The 19851-nt window shown below is 47.6% G+C and overlaps 1 protein-coding gene across 9 annotated transcripts in view; it reads right to left on the bottom strand.

The window, feature by feature from the left end:
* CACNA1B (calcium voltage-gated channel subunit alpha1 B) overlaps window positions 1–19851 on the bottom strand; it is a 298336-nt gene that overhangs the window by 20144 nt on the left and 258341 nt on the right. For all 9 annotated transcript variants that reach the window (XM_039720115.1, XM_039720117.1, XM_039720116.1 and 6 more), the window contains 3 exons: window positions 18122–18272; window positions 14254–14381; window positions 7444–7540 (listed from right to left, as the gene is read on the bottom strand). In XM_039720115.1, coding sequence (XP_039576049.1) covers window positions 7444–7540; window positions 14254–14381; window positions 18122–18272 — 376 coding nt within the window. The remainder of the gene's footprint in view (window positions 1–7443; window positions 7541–14253; window positions 14382–18121; window positions 18273–19851) is intronic.

Raw genomic sequence — 19851 nt, 5'->3', positions numbered from 1 at the left:
GCACAGCCTCAAAAACCCAGAGTAGCTTGGCCTGGGCCTTTGCTGAGGAGAGAATTTCACCCCACCTGAAAGCTGCTTGGGCTGTTGTTTACATCCCTCTGTCTGCCCAGAAACCTCCTCTTTGTCTAACAGCCCCTAAAGGCTGGTAGAGATGCCAGCTGCACCCACCCCATGGCTCTGGGCACTGCAGCAGTGGGCACAAGCCTGGCGCTGTTTTCAGAGATGCAAATTTTGCTGCAGCCTCTTTGCTGTCCTGGGCAAAATCTGCAGCAGAAACTCCTCTGCCGATGGGAATTTTCCTGCTGGAGAAGGGAATGTGCTGCAGGTGAGAGCAGGGACCTGCTGGAGCCTCAGGGCTCAGTGGGAGCCCCAATTGCTGCTCCTGTGTTTTCCCCAAACCAAGCCCAGGCTGGGGCATGAAGACTTGGCCAGGTTTTCCATCTCTGGGAAAAAACCTTCCTGCTTAGAGAATCTTCCACTTCCAGCTTCCCAAATGTATGGACTGAGGTGCCCTAGAATCCCAGACTGGTTGGAGTTGGAAAAGACCCTAAAGATCATCTCATCCCACCCCCTGCCTTGGGCAGGGACCTTGCCCTGTCCCAGGTCGCTCCAAGCTCTGTCCAACCTGGCCCTGGACACTTCCATGCCCCCAGGGAGGGCAGACCCCAACCCTGGCACCTTCTGGAGACAATTCCAGGGGGACATTTGTTGGTGTTGGCATGAGCAGGCAAAGGGCACAAAGTGCTGGTCCAGTGTAAAATCTGCTCAGAGGAGCCGAAATCTCCTTGTTCACCTATTTACACATTTTCATCTCTCACTGCATCCTGCAGGGACAAGAGATCACTGTAACAATGTCCCTGTCACCTAAAGTCAGGGACAAATCGTTGTGCTCTCCCTCACAGCATGCCCAGAGGTTATTCTGTTCTGCCCAGCCTCAGAGACAGGGAAATCAAAGGCCAGCCTTTCAGTCAGGGACAGTACCAAGTGCTGGCAACACCACAGGGTTTTTTCTGTTCACTCATGTCAAATGAAACAGGATTTAATTCCAATTCTGCCCTCAGCACACAAAAAGCTACAAAAAAACCACATCAATGAGAGCCCACAGTTAACAATCACAGTCCCAGAATCCCACTGGAGTGGGAGAGAGGGAAGGGATGCAGAGAGAAAGAAGATGCATGCAAGTGAAGAACAGGCAAATGAGGAGCAATTCCCCACAGGAGAGCTCTATCCTCACAAAAACCACCACCAAAAACCACTTTGGGGACTGGCACACCTCAGGTCTCCCCAGCTGACTTTCCAGGTGAGTTCCCAAAGGATACAGGTGCACAACACAGGCCACCCACAGCTGTACTGAGCAGTGCTTTCCTCCTCAATTTTACCAGGGACAGAGGATTTAGGGGAAGATTTTCCAAGGGGATTCCCACTTTTGGAAGTCTGGCTGAGCAAAACTCACATTTTGCTGCAAACAAGCACCTGGAAGAGGCTCTCCCTACCCCACCTCCTTGCCCTGCTCCCTGCATTTCCCTCTGCACTGCCATTTTCTCCATCCCAGTATCCAAAGTGGTCCAACAGGAAACTCAGACACCTCCAGGCCATTGGAATTCCCAATCTGAGAAGCCAGCAGGGAGCAGAAAGGGGTTGAGGTGCTCAGGAGAGGGAAGCTGGGATGGGAAGAGTCCCTGTGTCCCCTCGGGGTGGCAAACTGGGATTCACATCCCTTTGGACAGCACTTGAGGAGCTCTTGCCCTGCCAAGGTGAGCTGCAGGTTGTACCTTCCAGCTGCCCATTTCTTGGCCAAGAAAAGGCCATTAAATAAGAGAGAAATGCCTCAGAATCTGCAGCAGCCAAAGCCAACAGGCCTCAGCTAAAGCCACCCGAGATCCTCCCAAAAGCAGGGAAAATTCCTGTCTTGGAAGGCCCTGGCTTGAGAAAATCTGTTTTCAAAATGAATATCTGGCATGTCTGGAGAGCTCCTGCTGAGGGTGGAGCAGCTGGAAGAAAATAATTTATTTGTCTTGGATCCAAAATAGCTTTGCCACCATGGCTGGGGAGACATTGCTCACCCAACATCCCACATCCATGTCCCAAATCTCCATGGGCACCCAGAGGAGCCAGGAATCAGCCAGACACTGGCACAGCCAGGAGGGATTTGATCTTTGAACATTGTCTGGCGTGTTTTCCCAATGCCAGAAATGCAGCCAAAAGGCCGAAACTGCAAACAGAAGTTATATTAACTTTTTTCCTTTCAATATTACAAAATAACTTTATAAATAAAAATATCTCATTGTGCAGAGCGTGAAATTTCAAGCGTTTCCAGGCTAGTTTCTAATTTTATCTGAATTTAATTCCTCTCCATTTCTAGAGGATCCATTTAAAAGGAATCCAATTGAAATTGGCAATATTTTTCAAACTCAAAATATTCTGCTTGACCCAAATTTTTCCTTGAAAAATTCAATCAATTGAATTTGATTGATTGAGCTTTCAATTGAAAATTGAATTTTTAATTTTCATCCTGCACCAGGATGAGAAAAGAACAGAAGAGAAAAATCTAAAGTTCTTGCAAAGACTTACGAACAAGAACATGGGTTAAAAAAAATTGAACCAGTTGCTTAGAGTGTACTCAATTAAAAAACAATTATCTTCCCCCATTTTTTTCTGTTTCTTCTGCCTGAAGTTGTGCTTCAAGGCTGTGTCAGAGCTGTAGCTCATGGTTTGAAACAGGATGAAAAAATTTGAGAGGGAAAGGGAAAGAGGAGAGGGAAAGGGAATTAAGAAAAAAAAAGGAAAAGGCGAAAAAAAGAAGGAAAAGGGGGGGAAGAAAAAGGGGAAAACCAAAATAAAACCAACAATGAACCAAAAAAATCCCAACAACAACAAAAATAACTGAACCAAAACAAAGAGAAAAAAATCCCAACTCTAATTTGGATAATTTCCCATCTTTCTGGAGCCCAGAAGGGAATTTTAGGAGCCTGCTACTCCTTCCCTGCACTGATGAAGAACGTGCATCACTTGGGAATTTCCAGCCACAACCCAGGGAGTGGATCGGTGCTTGGACTTGATGATCTTGGAGGTCTTCTCCATCCTAAATGATTCTGTGATTCCATGAATTTTAGTCTTTCCTATCCCATCAGATGAAAAGGGGGAAGAAAACCTCTTTGACTTTGCTGTTTTAGGATTTGCTCACTGTCCCTGCCCATGGCAGAGGGAGGATGAGCTTTGAGGTCCCTTCCAACCCAAACCATCCCAGGATTCTGAAATCCGGGCATGATCCAGGGGCGCCCGGGTGAATTAATGATGAGGAACAGGAAAAACAAGGTGGAAATGCTTCCCAGGAGCCCTGACCTGCCAGGAAAGGAGCTCCCAGCCCCTCTCCCGGGGCGGGGCAGGAGGCGCAGCCGGAGTCCCCGCTCCGCTTTGGGGATCCCTCCCGCAGCCCCCGGTTTTAATTAGGCGGATTTGGAGCTCGTTAATGCTTCTGCAGGAGCGGGCCCCAGAGGCAGGAGCCGCGCCGCAGTCTCCGGAGTCTGCTAATTAACGCGGCGCTGATAACGAGCGGCTGATGAGAGGCGGGGTCGGGAGGCAGCGCTCGCTGCGCCGGGTCCGGGCGCGGTCAGGAGGCGGCCCCGGCGCTGTTTAATTGGCAATTAACAAAGGCAGCGCTAACGAGCAGCCAAATCTCTGTGACAGGAATAAATTCCCTCTCCGATTTGCTCAGGAACTGCTTGGACTGTGGCCCAAAAGGCAGGGGAAGGGTTGGAGGAATAGGGGGGAAATTAATCCTGGGATCAAAGGTGTCGTGCTGGATTCCAGCCTGACCCAGAAAAAAGCTACTACACCCTAAATCCCCTTCCCTGGCACATTTACCCAGAGGCAGCAGGAAGAGGAGCACACAGTGCCTGGAAAACTACTGGCACCCCGACATATTTGAATTATTAAGAGCACCCCATCAGCCTCTGGGACAGGAACTGCTCTGGGAATGATCCCCAGACAGGAATAAATTTGGGACAGTGGAGTGCTGCTGTGGGAAATGAGGTCGAGTTTGGTGAATAAATTCTGTGCTATGAATAATTCACCCCGACCTAGTTGGAATGATTATACTCTGGTTTAATTCTGCTGGCTTTGGAGAGGTTGTCCATGGCCTTCATCCCTCTCGGATATCCCAGGAATCACAGCATCCCAAGATGGTTTGGGTTGGAAGGGACCTCAGAGCTTGTCCAGTTCCACCTTCTGCCATGGGCAGGGACAGTGAGCAAATTTAAGACAGCAAAGTCAAAGTGGTTTTCTTCCCTCTTTTCATCTGATGGGATAGAAAAGATTAAAATTTGTGGAATCAAGACAGCAAAGTCAAAGATGTTTTCTTCCCTCTTTTCATCTGATGGGATAGAAAATATTAAAATTCATGGAATAACAGAATCATTTAGGATGGAGACCTCCAAGATCATAGAGTCCAAATACTGATCCAGCCACCACTGACCCATATCCTCAAGTGCCACATCCACATCTGTATGGTTTTTAAATCCCTCCAGCAGCGGTGATTCCACCCCTGCCCTGGGCAGCCTCTTCCAGGGCTTGAAAACTCTTTGTGAAAACTTTTCTTTGTGAAGAAATTCTTCCTGCTGTCCATTCTGGCCCAGCCTGAGCCGTTCCCTCTGCTCCTGTCCCTGTTCCCTGGCAGCACAGCCTGACCCCCCGGCTGTCCCCTCCTGTCAGGAGCTGTGCAGAGCCACAAGGGTCCCCCTGAGCCTCCTTTTCTCCAGGCTCAGCCCCTTCCCAGCTCCCTCAGCCTCTCCTGGGGCTCCAGCCCCTTCCCCAGCTCCGTTCCCTTTCCTGGACACGCTCCAGCCCCTCAATGCCCTTCTCACTGTGGGTGGCCCAGAAGTGACCAGAGGAATTTGTGTTTTCCAGCCTCCTCCCCCAGCCCAGTGCAGGACAGAGCTCCCTGGTGCCCGAGGATCCCATGCACCTCGGGCAAGCGGCACAGCCACACACACGAACTGCAGAGGCTGGTCAGGCTGACCACGGAGAACAGTTGAGAAAGGGGAACCAGAAAACAGCAGAAAGGAAGGACAGCAGCCAAGGAGGCTGCAAAGAGGGGGAAATCCAAACAAAAACCAGTGTGGACGTACTGAGAAGGCAACAAAGACGTGGGGGAAACACAAAAAACCTCTGACAAGGACTGGGGTAAGTAGACATGGAAAGAAAAAGGGGGGTATGTGGGGCAAAAGAGCATTTGCTGAACAGAACAGTCAGGGGTTTTAAAAACCAGAGGGAGAGGGTGAAAATAAGGCAGAGACAAAGCCCTGGCTGCTGTTGGCACTGACTGAGCTACACCTGCAGGAGCAGGGGGCTGATGTCCCTTTCCAGGCTCTGGGGAGGGGTCAGTGCCCAGGGGGATTTCAGTGTCCTCCTGAGTCTCTCATCCCCTTGGGAGTGGATGTCACATGAGTGACACCACGGGGGACACCTGGCAGGAGCAGGGGTGCCCCATCCCACCACAGTCATGGGGGAAGGTGCCCAGCACCAGCCCATGGATGTGCTGCATGGAGAGGTGCAGGAGGGAAGGAGTAAAAACCAGGCCTAACTCATGAGGGGTTAATTCTATCAGCAACAACTGGGTGAGAGATCTGCACAAAGTGCAGCTTTAATCCATGGGGGAAATTCTTATCTTGTCTTAAATCTGTATTTTGTAGTTCAGGGGGAAATGAATGTGATCATCCCCAAACTCAGAGAAATCTGATGTTCACCCAGACTGAACCCATCTCTGCCTGTGCTTGTGACACACAGACACAATCCAGAGGCTTCTTCTGAGATGGGGAAAAATTAACGATGTCTTTAAAAAATCAGGAGTCTGGGTTATAAAAAGAAGCCATTCCTATGTACCCTGGTTCTGTGGGTTTGTTCTGTAGGGACAGACAAATTAAAGGAGATATCAGGAAATTCTCAGGCTGAAGAAATGCCTCTGGGCACAAAGTCTTCTATGAAAACCAGCCCAAAATTTTATTTTAAATGCCTGTTTTAACACATGATCTCTTTATCCTCTTTTGTTTTCTTCCTTTTTGAATTCTACAAGATTTAGGGAAGGAAAAAAAAAAGAAAAAGAGTTTTATCCTTCTGGTACAGCCCCAGAGCAGATCTGGTTGCCCACCTGCATGCAAACACCTCCTTTCAGCAGGACACAGCTCTCCTAAATAAATGGAAACTCACAGGTGGCAAATCCTGGGATTTCTGTGGATAACTGGTGTCTAAAATAGCTGAGACCTGGAATTTTGATCTAGCTGGGTTCCTCAAGCTCAGTTATGGTGGCCAGAAACAAATCAAATACAGCAAAGCCACCTAACTGGAGAGATTTAAGGTTATGTTTCATTTTCCTTTTAAATCCTGGCACGCTGAGGAAGGATCTTGTAGGAAGATTTATCTGAATTTCTTCCTGCCTGAATAAATCAGCCCCAGGTTTGGGTCTAGCTTGAGCCTCTTCACAACAATCTTGGGTTTATTTGGTCTCAGTGAAAAATCCCTCAGTACAGGAGGGGCTGTTGTGGTGTGGATTCACCAGACTGAGTTTTGGGGTTTGGAGGTGGCTGGAGTGACACCAGCAGCCAAAAAATCCTGCTGGGTTTGGTGGATCCTCAGCCACACCAGTGACAAATGGTTCTGAGCAACCTCTCCCTCTGAACTGTGAGGTTCAGTGGTGGAACTTCCAAGGAATCACCTGGAAGTCTCCAAGCACCCTGAGAGTTTTTGGGAGGGCAGCCTGGCCTTTACTGGGTCTGCTCTTTCCATCTGAGCATTTCCAGCCAGGCAGCTGCCTTTGGGATAGAATTCATTCTGGTGGCTCAATTAAAAAGTTTTGCCAAATCAGCAATAAGCTGGAGTGATTTCTCCATCTCCCTGTCCTAAATGTTTTCTGTTCAAGTCATTTCTTCCGTGAGGGTGGTTAAGGAGCCCTTCTGGTGTTGTCTCTGTTTAATTGCTTGCTCACTCCTACAGTACTGCCTACTCTAATTACTCCAATCCAATTAAGAGGAGGAAAAAACAACATTCTACTGAAGGGTTAGTGAGACAAAGAGCCCCAGGAAGAAAAATGGGGATCTAATGGGGGGTAATTTGCTCATTAGCACGGTCACTCCCCAAATTAACCTAAATGGGAGGAGAATGAGAGAAAAGAGAGAGAAACACTGATAGAAAGAGAGCAGAGACATACTTAGAAAGACAAACTGATGTGCCAGAGTTTCAAAGACCAGAAAAAGAGTTACCCAAAAAAGTTATATATATAAATATATAAAAATTAAGAAGAAAAAAATCAGAGGATCCAAAATCTTGCTTGGAAAGCAGAGAAAGCACCAGAAAAGTCCAGAAGAACAACACCAATGCCACAGAAACCCCACTTCAGCCACGGCACAGAAAGCTGGTGGTTGGGCAGGGGTTCCTGGGGAGGATTTCTACCTTATAGGCAACACGAGCTGGGCATTTCTTCCCAAGGCCTAGAGGTGGGGACATGTGTCTCAGCATCTCATACATGTCTGTGTAACTGATGCGCCCGCTGGCACCACAGGGATGGAGGCAAAAGCACCAGGACACAGAAATCCCATCGGATTGAGGAGGGAAAACGGGGAAGGGGTGGGGGGAAAGGCAACACAATGGAGCAAATGAAAAGGGGGAGGGAGAGAAGGGAAAGCAGACAAGAAAACAGAGATCTGGTTAATCAGATTTCTCGGGGAAACAAAACCAAACTGAAGAGGTGGGGCAGGAGAAAGGAGGCTCCGCTTCCGTTGCTGTTTCGGCGCCCAACGTCTCCTCCTCCTGCAGGGGTGGCCCTGGGAATGATTGATGTCCCCTGGGGAATTACTGATGCCCCCGGGGAATGCCTGATGTCCCCTGGGGGAGAAGGGTGGCAGGGCTGGGTTTGGCTGGCTGTTGGTGGGGTGGGGGGTGAAGGCTCCCCCACCACCCCCCAAACCAGCCAGGTCTCCATGCCAGGGAGAGCTGGGGGGCAGAGTTATGGGACAGGGCTGGGGAACACAGCCCAGCTTTCCTGCCAGGAAGCAGCACTTTGGGTTGGGTGATGGGACAAGGGAGAAGTCAGTCGTGGGGGAATTGCTGAGGGATGCACTGGGACTGCTCCCACTCCCAGCTGAGGCCAGGATTCTGCAAATTCCTGCTCCAGAAAAAGCAGAGTCCAGCCCTGGCAGGAGGTGGGAAGAGAACCTGCTCCTCCCTCACTTTTGGTGGGGCTTGTTTTTCACCAAGCCAGCCTCAACTGGGAATTGCAGAGGTGTGGGAAGAGTCCCTCGGAGCAGCCCATTGCTGAGGGCATCTCCCTTCAGCACTCGGTAGTGGTGGTGGATAAATCCTGCCTGGAAAACAAGGAGTGCAAAACAGCAGAAAATTCCTGCTTCACCTTTTTGTGCCTGCTGAACTGGGAGCGGAACTGTGACAATCTCCTTTTGTTTTTCCAAGGAGCTGCCTGCTTATACAATGTGCAAACCTCTGCTGCCTGGCATCTGAGGAGAGCCAGGGATGTTATTAATTAAAGTCTAACCCCTGGAAAAGCGGGATAATGTCCTCATCTCTATACCAACAAAGAAAACCTAAGCACCCATTTAAACCCCCCTTTCTGAGCAGGAACCTTCCCACCAGCCCAATGCCCTGACATAGATCTCAGTTCCTATGTAAAGCTTTGATGGAGGAGGAGGAGAGAACTCACCCAGCCCAAAATATCTATTCCTGTCCCTGGTAACTGCTGCAGATAAAATCCCACCCAGCTTTCCCAGCCCAGAGCTGATTTGGAGGCTGCTGAGAGACAAAATGGGAACTGGAGCCAATGTCCTCCCCTGGTTCCTTCCTGCTCCTGGGCTGGGGTGTGGGGTCTCCTCTTCCTCTGTAGAGCTTCTGAGCTCTTAATCCTCATCAGGTGTGGGAAACACCTGGGCTGGAGTGGAGAGGAAAAGAAAGCTCTGGCTGCTTCCAGCCTTCTCCTTCATCCTCTGTTTTCCAAGAAGTTCCCTGCCTGGAACTGTCCCCACTCATGCCCATCCTGTGCTGACTTCTCAGCAAGATCTGTCCCAAATCCCCCGCCTGAGCTCTGAAGCACAGTGAGCTCTCCCTGTGCCATGAGCAGGAGCTTTCCCTGGGTGTCCACCACAGTTTAGAGACATCATTTAACCCCCAGGCCATCTCTGGCTGTGGCACCATGGCAAGCTCATCCCTCACCCCTCATCTCTGCCCAGATCCAATGGTTTCCCAGCTCAGGAAGTTGATTGCTCAACAATGCTACAAAGCCAAACCAAACTTGCTGCTCCCTGGAAACCTTGGGATGCCATTTCTCTCTGGAATATATTGAAGTGCTGGGATAATTTTCCCCAGGACTTCCCACCTGGAGCTGGCAGGATGGAAGTTGGAGGGTTCCCTGTCCCATAAAACTGCCTGTCCCCAGCCAGCCAGGGTGTGGGAGGAGACAGGGAAGGGATGCATGGAGGAAAAAGGAGGCAGTCAGTCAATCATTCCTTTTTTCAGGCAAGGGATTGGTTACGTTACACTTTCTTTTCTCTACTGGTTGCATTTGCACTCAGGGGAGGGAAGAAGGGACAAAAAGAAACAGAACCAGGACTAGAGATGCTGGAGGGATCTCTGAAATTCCAAACCTTGTAGGCCACCCTATGAGGGCACTTCTTTCCTAAGCCCAGGGGTGGAGCAATTACACGTAACAAATTGTACATATCCTTATAATGAATGCGGCAACTGGAAAGGAAACACCAGAGGTTATCACAGCAAAATCCAACAGGAATCAGCTTTTCCACAGGCAAACAGGGAAAAATCAGCTTTTCCACAGGCAAACAGGGAAGAATCAGCTTCTCCACAGGCGAACAGGACAAGTTGGAAGGGCAAAACACGCTGAAAAGAAAGGTTAGTCTGGAAAGGAAGGAGTCACTTTAACACACAGAGAGAACTTCCAGCTCCTCATCCAACCTTTATCCTTGGATTTTCCTCTGGGAAACCTTCAGTGCCATGTGCAAGGCTTCCCAAACATTTGTTTCCTTTCCCACTCATGTTTTAATTCCCTGTCCTGAGCATCAGCCTCCAGACTTTGCTGCCCAACACCTGGAGCCTGCAGGCCACAAAGAGCCTCTTCAATGGATTATTCCTGAGATTTTATTACAGCTCTTCAATGGATTATTGCCAGGATTCAAATGGGCTGCTTTAAAAGCTTGAGAACCTCTCCCTGCCACTGTCACCTCCTACGTAACCCCAGCAGGGCCATTCCTGGGCAATGAGGAATTTGCAGGGAGAACAGAAAGTGTCACCTCCAGAGCCATGCAGGCACGGGAAAAATCCAGCTTTCCATACCAGAAGGAGAAATCAGACACCTCCTGGAAGCTTTATGGTCAGTCTCATTAACTCCCAACAATAATTTCAGCTAATTAAACAGTAGGATTATATTTCTCAATCTCTTTTTGTATAACCAGCTGGTAGGTGAGAAGAGCCGAACTTCAAAATTACCTCTGAAGAAAATGGAGAAGCTTTGGTGTTTTAGGTTGGAAATGAGTATCTTTGCCTGAGAGCCCCTTAATTTCAAAATTATGTTAATTCAGAAGCAAAGGGTTTGCATTTTCCATTTCAAGGGAGGCTCCTGCCTTCCTTAGCAGATACCTGTCTTTTCAAACCAAGACATTTAGCCTCCCTGTTTTTATTTTGTTGCATTCTGTAAAGAAGGCTGGAATGTTTTGGGAGAACTCCTTCAATGTTGCTTCTTTTTGGGATGTGAAGAATTAGGGTCTATTCAAAGCCTTCCCCAGTCAAGTCCAAACAATGAATTTGAGAGCAAATGGAACCATGCAAGTCTTGGCTCCAGGCCTAATTTTGGTCTTAAAAGGATTTGGTTTAACTGAGGCACCAAGTTTACTGTTTCCTTACAATTTTAGAACAATTCTGGAAAGTCAGAGTGTGGAAAATATGGCTGAACACTTCCCTGAGTCTGTGGAAGGCTGGAAATCCAACAGATGCTTTGCACTGGGAGATCATGGCACAAAATCAGGACAAACAGGGATCTTTTTCCAGGTTCAGAGAATTCCAGAATGGTTTGGGGTGGAAGGACCTTAAAGTCCATCCCATTCCATCCCTGCCATAGCAGGGCCACCTTCCACTATCCCATGGTGCTCCAAGCCCCTCCAGCCTGGCCTTGGGCACTGCCAGGCATGGAGCAACCACCACCTTTTCTTTAAATCAGATTTTCCACAATACCCCGTTATCCCAGAGAGCCCAGAGCTCTCCTGGGAGCATTTGCAGCTCCTCCTGAGTGCTCTGGGGACAGCTGATGGCAATGGGATGGCCAGAGCAACATCACCAGCATCTCCACAGGGTGGGCCCTGGGAGAGGAATAAAACAGATAAACAACTCACTTTCTGTATGTTGAACAAATAAATGCTCTTAGATATCCAATTATATTTTCTTTCCCTGGTCATCCTTAAATCCTGTTTTCCCTCCTTTCTTAATTAACTCCCACCAAACCACCCTATGCTCCCTATTTCTCTCAGTCCCTCTTTTTTTTTTTTGGGATAACTCAAGGTTTTTTGTCACCCTAAATCCAGAAGTTTTCCCATACTCACCCCTAGGGAAGGTGGCACAGCTGGAACAACAGCTCTTAACTGCCTTTTTTTTACTTCAATTTCAATGTTATTCCCCAGGACAGTTCCAGGGAGTTGGATTTTGTAATAAAACCAAAGGTGATATCAAAAATTGTGGTGAAATACACATTAAGTTGTGTTTAAAATATTATCTATATAATAAAAATATAACAGTCGTGCAGCATCTTTCATTGGGGTTCTCAAGCTAAGAAAATCAGATAAACACTGTAATTCCATTTTTCCTTGGGATAATCAAGGAAGAGACCTTGGGAGAAGTGATCAGTGAGTGACCACATTCTGCTCAAATCATGGAATAATGAAATCAGAAAATCAGGTGGATTGAAAAAGACCTCTAAGATCAGAAAGGTCTGAAATCAAAATTATTGAAAGCTCAGTTCTGGCTTAAAGTGTGAAAGGATTTCAAACTTTTGGAGATTTTAGTCCCACTTCTGAAAATGTCATTTCAGTGGAACTATTCACACTCAATAACTTCCCACCAGAGTGAAAAGGGAACGGGGTTAGAGGAAAAAAAAAACCAAAACAAAACCAAAAAAAAACAGAATTAGCATCCTAGTATGTGACATTTTCTGCATTAGCAGCTCTGGGAGTGGAAGGTTTGGCCCCTGAGTGACTCAGAGTTAATAGAGCGAGAAATCTTCCTGTAAACTCACTGCTGGTGCCTCTTCTGGCTGGAAAGTTCCTGAATATAAACATTAAAAATCCACATTGATCCCATTTTCCCCCTTGCAGGTGTGTTCCTCCTCCCAAGGATGTAGAGCCAGGGCTGTTGTTCTAAGGAGAAACCCCGAGTTTTCAGACTCATTGAGATTTTCTAGTTGGAAGAGACAGGATTGGATTGGAAAAAGGGAAAAGTTATTTATGCCTGTTAAATCACCACAAAGGATTTGCTGTGTCAAAAAGCTCGTGGGGATGAAAATCTGCCTGGAGATTACAAGCTGGTAGTAAGTGTAGAGTAAATATTCAGGTTGGTAGTAGGGGTGCCTTGGAGCAGTTCAAATCCCCCACAGTTCACAGAAATGCAGGTTTTTGGAACAAGTTTCCATTTAAAGTTAGGCTAAATCATGTGAAGTGAGATTTTAAAGCAGTGTAATTGCATCCTAGCAGGGAGTTTGAGATGTTGATTATCCAAACATTCCCTGCCTCTGTCTCTGCTGAAGGGAAACAAAAAAGAAAGGAAAGATTGGAAGAGCTGGAGGCATCACAAATCCAGAGGAGATTCATGGCACAGGAACTCACAAGGAGGAAAAAAGGGATCCAAAATTAGCAGAGCTTTAAATTAACAAGGAGTCTCCCAACAGGCAAATTCCCAAATAGAATATCAAGGGAATTATTTGGACCTGGGACAGAGAATCCAGAAATGAGAATAACCCCATCACCAGGGCTGTGGTGCAGCAATACAGAAAAGCAATTTGTTAAATCAGTCCTACTCTAGAAGTGGTCACTGGGCAGGGCCACTCCCTCAATTTCAAGAAATTCCTTAATTTGGGGTCTGTGCTGCTGCTCCACTGCCTAAGCCCAGTGTGCAGATCCTCTGTGTCTTGGAAGAAATAAAATTCAAAAATAAACATCTCATTGTCCAGTGTGAGAAAACCATCCCCTCCTTTCACCCACTCATATAGCAGGAATATTTTATCAGAGAATTAAATATAATATAAGAATTAAACACTTCCAAACTTTGGGCCATTTCATTTTATCCTGATCATTTTGTACATCTTATAACCTCAACTGCAACTAAAGCTAAATATTACTCAAAAGGCTTAAATTCCCACACAGAGTTTGATGTCATTACAAGGAGGCTTCCAGGAGAAAAATGTTGTGTTTAATGAGGAAAGTCTGTTTGAAAAAATCCAATTTATTCAAGAAACCACCCTAAGGCAGAGGACCATCACCTCATCCCCTCTGGGAGCGGGTGGGAGGATGGAAGCAGAGCCTGCAGGACCTGACTCAGATGCAGCCTGAGGTGTCTGCACAGCCTCTGGGAAACCACCAAGGTGGATCTCAATTAAAATAACGCTGCACAAATGAGGTGTGAACCTCTCCCACTCCCTCAAGTGCTGCCAACAGGCAGAGATTTGCGGATTTACATCTCCGGATGGGATGCAGGAACCAAAAGCTCCTTTTGGAAGTGCTAGATAGCTTTTCTCCAGGGCCATTTAGGCAGGCTCAGTGGAAGTGAGGCTGTTAATCTGTTCATTTTTGGCTGCTTTGCTTTCAGGGTTGGGTGTGCGTGAAGGAAACGCCCTTGCAGTGACACCAGGTTTGTTCCTCTCCAGCGCTCAGGGAACTGCAGCATTTAACAGCGATGTCACCTCAAAGGCTGGAGCTGTTCCCGTTAGGACGGGCTCTGAGGAGCGGCATTGCAGCTGCAGTGTCCCCGTTGTCCCTGTCCTGCTGTCCCTCTGTCCCTATCCTGCTGTCCCGCTGTCCCCCGTCCCTATCCTGCTGTCCCCCTGTCCCAGCCCTGTGTCCTCTGTGTCCCTGTCCTGCTGTCCTTCTGTCCCTATCCTGCTGTCCCCCTATCCCAGCCCTGTGTTCTCTGTGTCCCTGTCCCGCTGTCCCCCTGTCCCTATCCCGCTGTCCCCCTGTCCCAGCCCGCTGTCCCAGCACGTACCAGGCTGCCGGGTCGTACTCTGCCCACACCCGGACGAACTCGTCCAGGTGGTGCGGCCCGAGGATGGAGGAGTCCCGGGTCAGGTACTCGAAATTGTCCATGATCACAGCCACGAACAGGTTCAGCATCTGCGGGGAGGGAGCGGGGACGGGAACCGGGAGGGAGGGAGAGGAAAGGAGCAAGGAGGGGAAGGGAGACGGGAGAGGGGAGCAGAGAAGGGAAGGGAGAAAGGAGAAAGGGGGAAAGGAGAAAGGGGGAAAGAGAAAATGGGAAAGGAGAAAGGAAGGGGAAAGGAGAAGGGAAAGGAGAAGGGGGAAGAGAGGAAAAGGGAAGGAACGGAGAGGGAAGCAGAGAAGGGAAGGGAGAAAGGAGAAGGGAGAGGAGAAAATGGGAAAGAAGGGGGACGGGAGCAATGAAAGGAAGGGGAAAAAGAAAAGGGAAAGGAAGAAAAGAGGAAAGGAAAAAGGAAGGAAAAGGAGAAGAGAGAGAGGAACAGAGAAGGGAAAGGAAAAAGGAGAAGGGAAAGGAGAAAGGGAAAGGGAGAAAAAGGGAAAGGAGAAAGGAAGGGAAAGGAGAAGGGAAAGGAGAAAGGAAGGGAAAGGAGAAGAGAGAGGGGAACAGAGAAGGAAAAGGAGAAAGGAGAAGGGAAGCAAAATGGGAAGGGAAGAAGAATGGAGGTTAAAGAGGAAGGGGAATGGGAAGAAAATTTTAAAAATGAAAACCTGGAAGGGAAGCATGCATGATTCTCATAAAAGTGGATGTTTCTACAAGGAGCAGCCTCACCCCAGGGAGAAAGTCTTGGAACAGAGCCCTGGATCCCTGGGAATGCCACTGCTGCCTCCTCTCCTGCCCATTTTATCATGTCCCCATGACTGGTGCTGCCTGCAGCATGATCCAGCCCAGATCCCAGCTGGATCAGCCCCTTCCCTTCTCCCCCTCCAGCACAGCCCCACACAGGGGCTGCAGCCACTGCTCCTCCAGCCAGGAGATGGGAACTCTTCCAGTATGTCCAGATCAAGGCACATCAACACCAGAACAGCTGGAGGAAATCCCATTCTCCAGCCTAAATGTGATGTTTTAGACTCATAGCAATTCCAACCTCCCAAGGTCCCCAGAAAGGTGAGGGGCAGGACATACAAAAGGCTCCTGACTCTAAAGGCCACCAACAAGAGCCTGGAAATGCCTCTGGCACATGAAGTTCTCCTGATGTTAAAGCCAACAGAAAAATCACAAGGATTTTCAAGGGAAAAGATCAATGTGCAGACTGGAGAGCAGGAGGACAGCTGGGAATGGATGCTGGATGAAGCCCCAGGATCTCAAACTTTCAATTTCTGTTTTTTTAATGTACATTTCAATTTCTATTTTTCTCCCTCCTGTATATTCTTAACTTCCATTTGATATTTCTCAACCTAAATTTCAATTTATATTTCTCTCCAGCAAATGACAGGAGGAAAATTCTGTCAAGCTACACATCCACAAAGAGCCAGAAACACCATTTAAACCCAAATATATGATCCAAACCCCCTCGGTCTATGGGGTGATGTTGAACAAACTATTTAAATGTGCCCTCCTGGCAAGGCTGGGGCTCTGCAAAGCTTTAATTGCTCATGGGGAAGCAATGAAATGCTGAATATATTTTAAAAAATCACCTGTTCTGTAGCAGCTCAGGTGCTTGGCTTTGCCTGGTTTTGGGTTTTTGCTCCTTCAAGGGCTCTTCCCTCTCCTGGTCCCATTTCCCAGGATTTTCTGACTCAGGGACAAAGCTCACACAGAGCTGGATTTGCACAGAGCTGCTCCAGCCTCCAGTTCTGCTGCCACATCAGAGTGGGACAACTGACAAACCCAGGGAGGAGAATCTGGGGAGGATGTGCTGGTTGTTCTTGTTTTGTTTCTTTTGGGGGTTTTTGGAGGCTTTTTTTTGCAGAGCTGCTCCAGCCTCCAGTTCTGCTGCCACATCTTGAGTGGGACAACTGACAAACCCAGGGAGGAGAATCTAGGGAGGATGTGCTGGTTGTTCTTATTTTGTTTCTTTTTGGGGTTTTTGGAGACTTTTTTTTTGGATGTTGTTGTTTTTGTTTGGGTTTTTTGTTTTGTTTTGGGTGTTTTGTTGTTGTTTTTGCTGGTTTGGTTTTTTTTTTTTTTTGTTGTTGTTTTTGTTTTATTTGTGGTTTTTTTAATAAGCTTCAGAAACATTAATACACGTGAAAACGGCTTTTTTTTGTTGTTTTTGTCTTTTTTTGTTGTTTGTTTGGGTTTTTTGTTTTGTTTTGGGGGTTTTGTTGTTGTTTTTGCTGTTGTTTTTATTTTTTGTTTTATTTGGTTTTTTAAATAAACTTCAGAAACATTAATGCATGAAAATAACAATGAGAATGGCTGATGTTGGGTTAGAGATTTGTACAAGGGAAGAATTTGGGTTTAAAGCCCAGAATGCTGAAGGAATCAGTAAATGGAGCATTAACTTTGGATAAGCTCAGGGCTGCAGGTTTTTTTATACATGCACGAGAAATAATCCATGGGTGGTTAAAGGAGCAACAGCAGCCACACAAAGGGTCTCAGCAGGAGGACGCTGAAGTTGGTGTGTCCATCTCCAGCTCCAAACTGCCACATGGAGCTCCTTTTCCTGCTGGAGGGGTTCTGGGGACAGCAGGGGTTGGCTGCACAGAGCATCAAATGTGGGATTTTACAGCAAAGCCCTGGAAGTGAGCGAGGGCTCCGTGTGCTGCTTTTGGAACATCACAGAGCTCTCAGCTCCTCCTGCCTGAGCTTTAATTGGGTCCCTGTCCCTGCTTTTCCACTGCTCTGTCCCAGCAGGGCTGGCAGGTGACCCAAGGAGCAGGGAGGTGCTATGAATGCTCAGAAAGGCACTGGCACTCATGCCTTAGGGTTTGAGCTTTTATATATTCCATATATTTGTAACCCTGCCGTTCTTTAGTGGATAACTCCACACTCCACACACAGTGGGAGCTGCTGCTTCCCCATTTTGGGCAGACACAACAATTCCTCTCCAGGCCTGGCAATCAAGGACACCTCACTGCCTCAGGCCCCAGAGATGGAAACAAAAGTGAGTTGGGGGAGAAAACTTGGGGTCAGTGGCTTCATTAGCTGAAGCTGTAATTGGCAAATTAACCCCCAATATGCAAATGGCCCAAACTTATAAAAGTGTTAAACCCATGACCCATTGTCCATTTTGGGTGTAGGCCCTGGGGGGCTTTGCCTGCCTGAAATGTACCTGAAGGTCCTTCAATAAATATACCTGCTTTTTATTGCCTTAATTTTGTCTGGCCTCTGTTTTTGGGGCTACCAGAGCTGGGCCTCTGTTTTTAGGTAGCCCCAAAAAGGTGTCAGCACCTCACAAAGCTCAACCACAACCTGGCACAAACCAAGCCCAGCAGCTCTGAGTGTTTTCATGTCTAAAACTTTTCTGGCAGAAAAACAAATAAAAAGTGATTTTTGCATTTGTTTGGCAAGCAAATGATGATCCTTGTGGGTCACTTCCATCTCAGCAGATCCTGGGGTTCTGTGAAATGAGTGTGATGCTCCCAGGAAATGCTGCTGAACTTGGACATTGTCCCCCTGCCCTCCCCACTGCCCTTCCTCAGAGGGATTGTATAAATCAAGACAAACCCCATTAATGCTTAATTCCAAATGTTAGACCCTCCTGTGAGAAGAAAGATAAACCCTTTCCCTTTAATGACTAAATGATCTCTTTGGGGATTTTACCAGCAGGATGATAAATGGGGTTTAGCAAAGCTGCCTTGGTGGTGTCTAAATTATACTTAGGAATGAGGAGGGGGCACAGGGGTGGGGAGGGAAGGGTTTGGGGGATCCACAGCACCACCCCCACTTTGGGGGGTCAGGACTGACTTACCAGGAAGGAGCAGAGGAAAATGAACGACACAAAGTAGAAATAGGCAAAATCACTGCCACATTCCTTTTTGGTGAGGCCAGAGAGGGGGTCACAGGCTCTGTTGCTCAAGCAGGACAACATGATCTCATGCCAGGCTTCCCCTGTAGCACTCCTGCAACACCAGAGCAGAGGCTGAGTTTATCCACCCCATCCCCATGACAGCCACCCTGCAATAATACTGCACCCAATTAACCAAATTAATGAGGTGGAAGGTTGTGCCCAGGAGCAGAGACTGTACTTACACTGGGAGTTGGAACTACTCATGAAAAAGAAAGGAGAAAGAACATTTCCCTCTATTACAGGGGAGTAAAAGAAACCAGACAGGCTCAGGTAGGCTAAAAGCTTTGTTGCTTCTGTGGAGAATAAAACCTGATTGATTTAAACAGTACAAATCTGAGTAAACAGAGTTCACATTGTTGCCTTTTGAACCTAGTGCTGGCTCTAAAGGCAGTGAAGAGGATGGGAAATGAAACCAGGCTTCTCCACTGGAATCTCTTATTTCCTTTATCAGGCAGATAAATTCCAGCATGGGCTGGTTGGACTTGGGTCTCTTTTTCATCACAGTCTCCTGGGTGTTCTTCACCTGTTCTCTCCTCCCTCTAACTTCTACTATTGAGAGAAAAGAGGCAAAAGGAAAAACTTTGGAGTCCCAGAGTTGGTGCTCAAAATAAATCAGTCCCTGTGAAGTGCACCCTTGGTTTGGAAGTCAGGGATTCTCCACATGCACTTACTCTAAATTCCTGCTTCCCTCAATGTTCTTTTGCCTTTTATTCCCACAGCCAGCACACAAACTTTGGGAAAACTCGGTGCTCCATCTAACCTGGAATAACTTCCAGGCTCTGAATCACAGCAGATTCCGCCCCTGGTGCCTGGGTGCTAAAGGCCCATTCCCTTTGTGGGGAATTGTGCAGAAACCAACTCCCATCCCAACCCTGCTGCCTCTGCTCCTCACTCCCACTGCTGTGGGGCTGGTGAGGGACCACAAGGCTGAATAACGAATCAGTTTTATTGAAATTCAGAATTCTGAGCCCAGGCATTATTCTGAGATAGAGTGGGCTAATTCCATTTCTGTCTGGCTTCACAGAAACTCCCAGGCAAGGATCCAGTACCAAGCACCACAGAATCCTTGGAGCCAAGCCTTGGCAGGGCTGGAAGGGGCTGGTGTTCACTGGGGGATCTCCACAGCTGGATGAGGAACATCTCCCCAAACTCCCCCAAGCTGGAGCAGGGCCTGTTTTGCCAGGTCTTAAAATGAAAATCTGTTCTTTAATTGATTGTTTTTTCACTTGAAAATGCTTCATTTACAGGTAGGATGAAACCAGAGTGAAACACTTGACTTCTGAAGCAGAGGTGGGGTTGGTGTAGGAGCTGTTGACTTTTGGTTATGCAAAAATTGCCAATTAAAGCAATTCTCACTTTAAAAAAAGAAAAATTAACCAAGTTGCAGGACAGGAAACCCATCAATCAGTTAAACCACTGGGGTTCTGATCTATATTCAGCTTCAACCTGAGTTGCCATGGCGGGTCACAGCTCAGGGTGACACTTCATGGAGGGGCTGAATCCGATCTACTGAGGAGGAGGAAGCAGGAATGGATAATTTACACAAATCCCAATTTTAAAGGATGCCCAAGTCTGAGCAGCTCAGCTGGCACCTGCACAAAGATGTTTTTGCTGTTCACACACAAACCAGA

This window comes from Passer montanus, unplaced genomic scaffold (genome assembly GCF_014805655.1).
Source record: "Passer montanus isolate IOZ18808 unplaced genomic scaffold, ASM1480565v1 scaffold43, whole genome shotgun sequence".
Lineage (NCBI taxonomy): Eukaryota > Metazoa > Chordata > Aves > Passeriformes > Passeridae > Passer > Passer montanus.
Note: the sequence above shows the minus strand (reverse complement) of the source record. Positions and strands in the feature narration are given on the sequence as shown.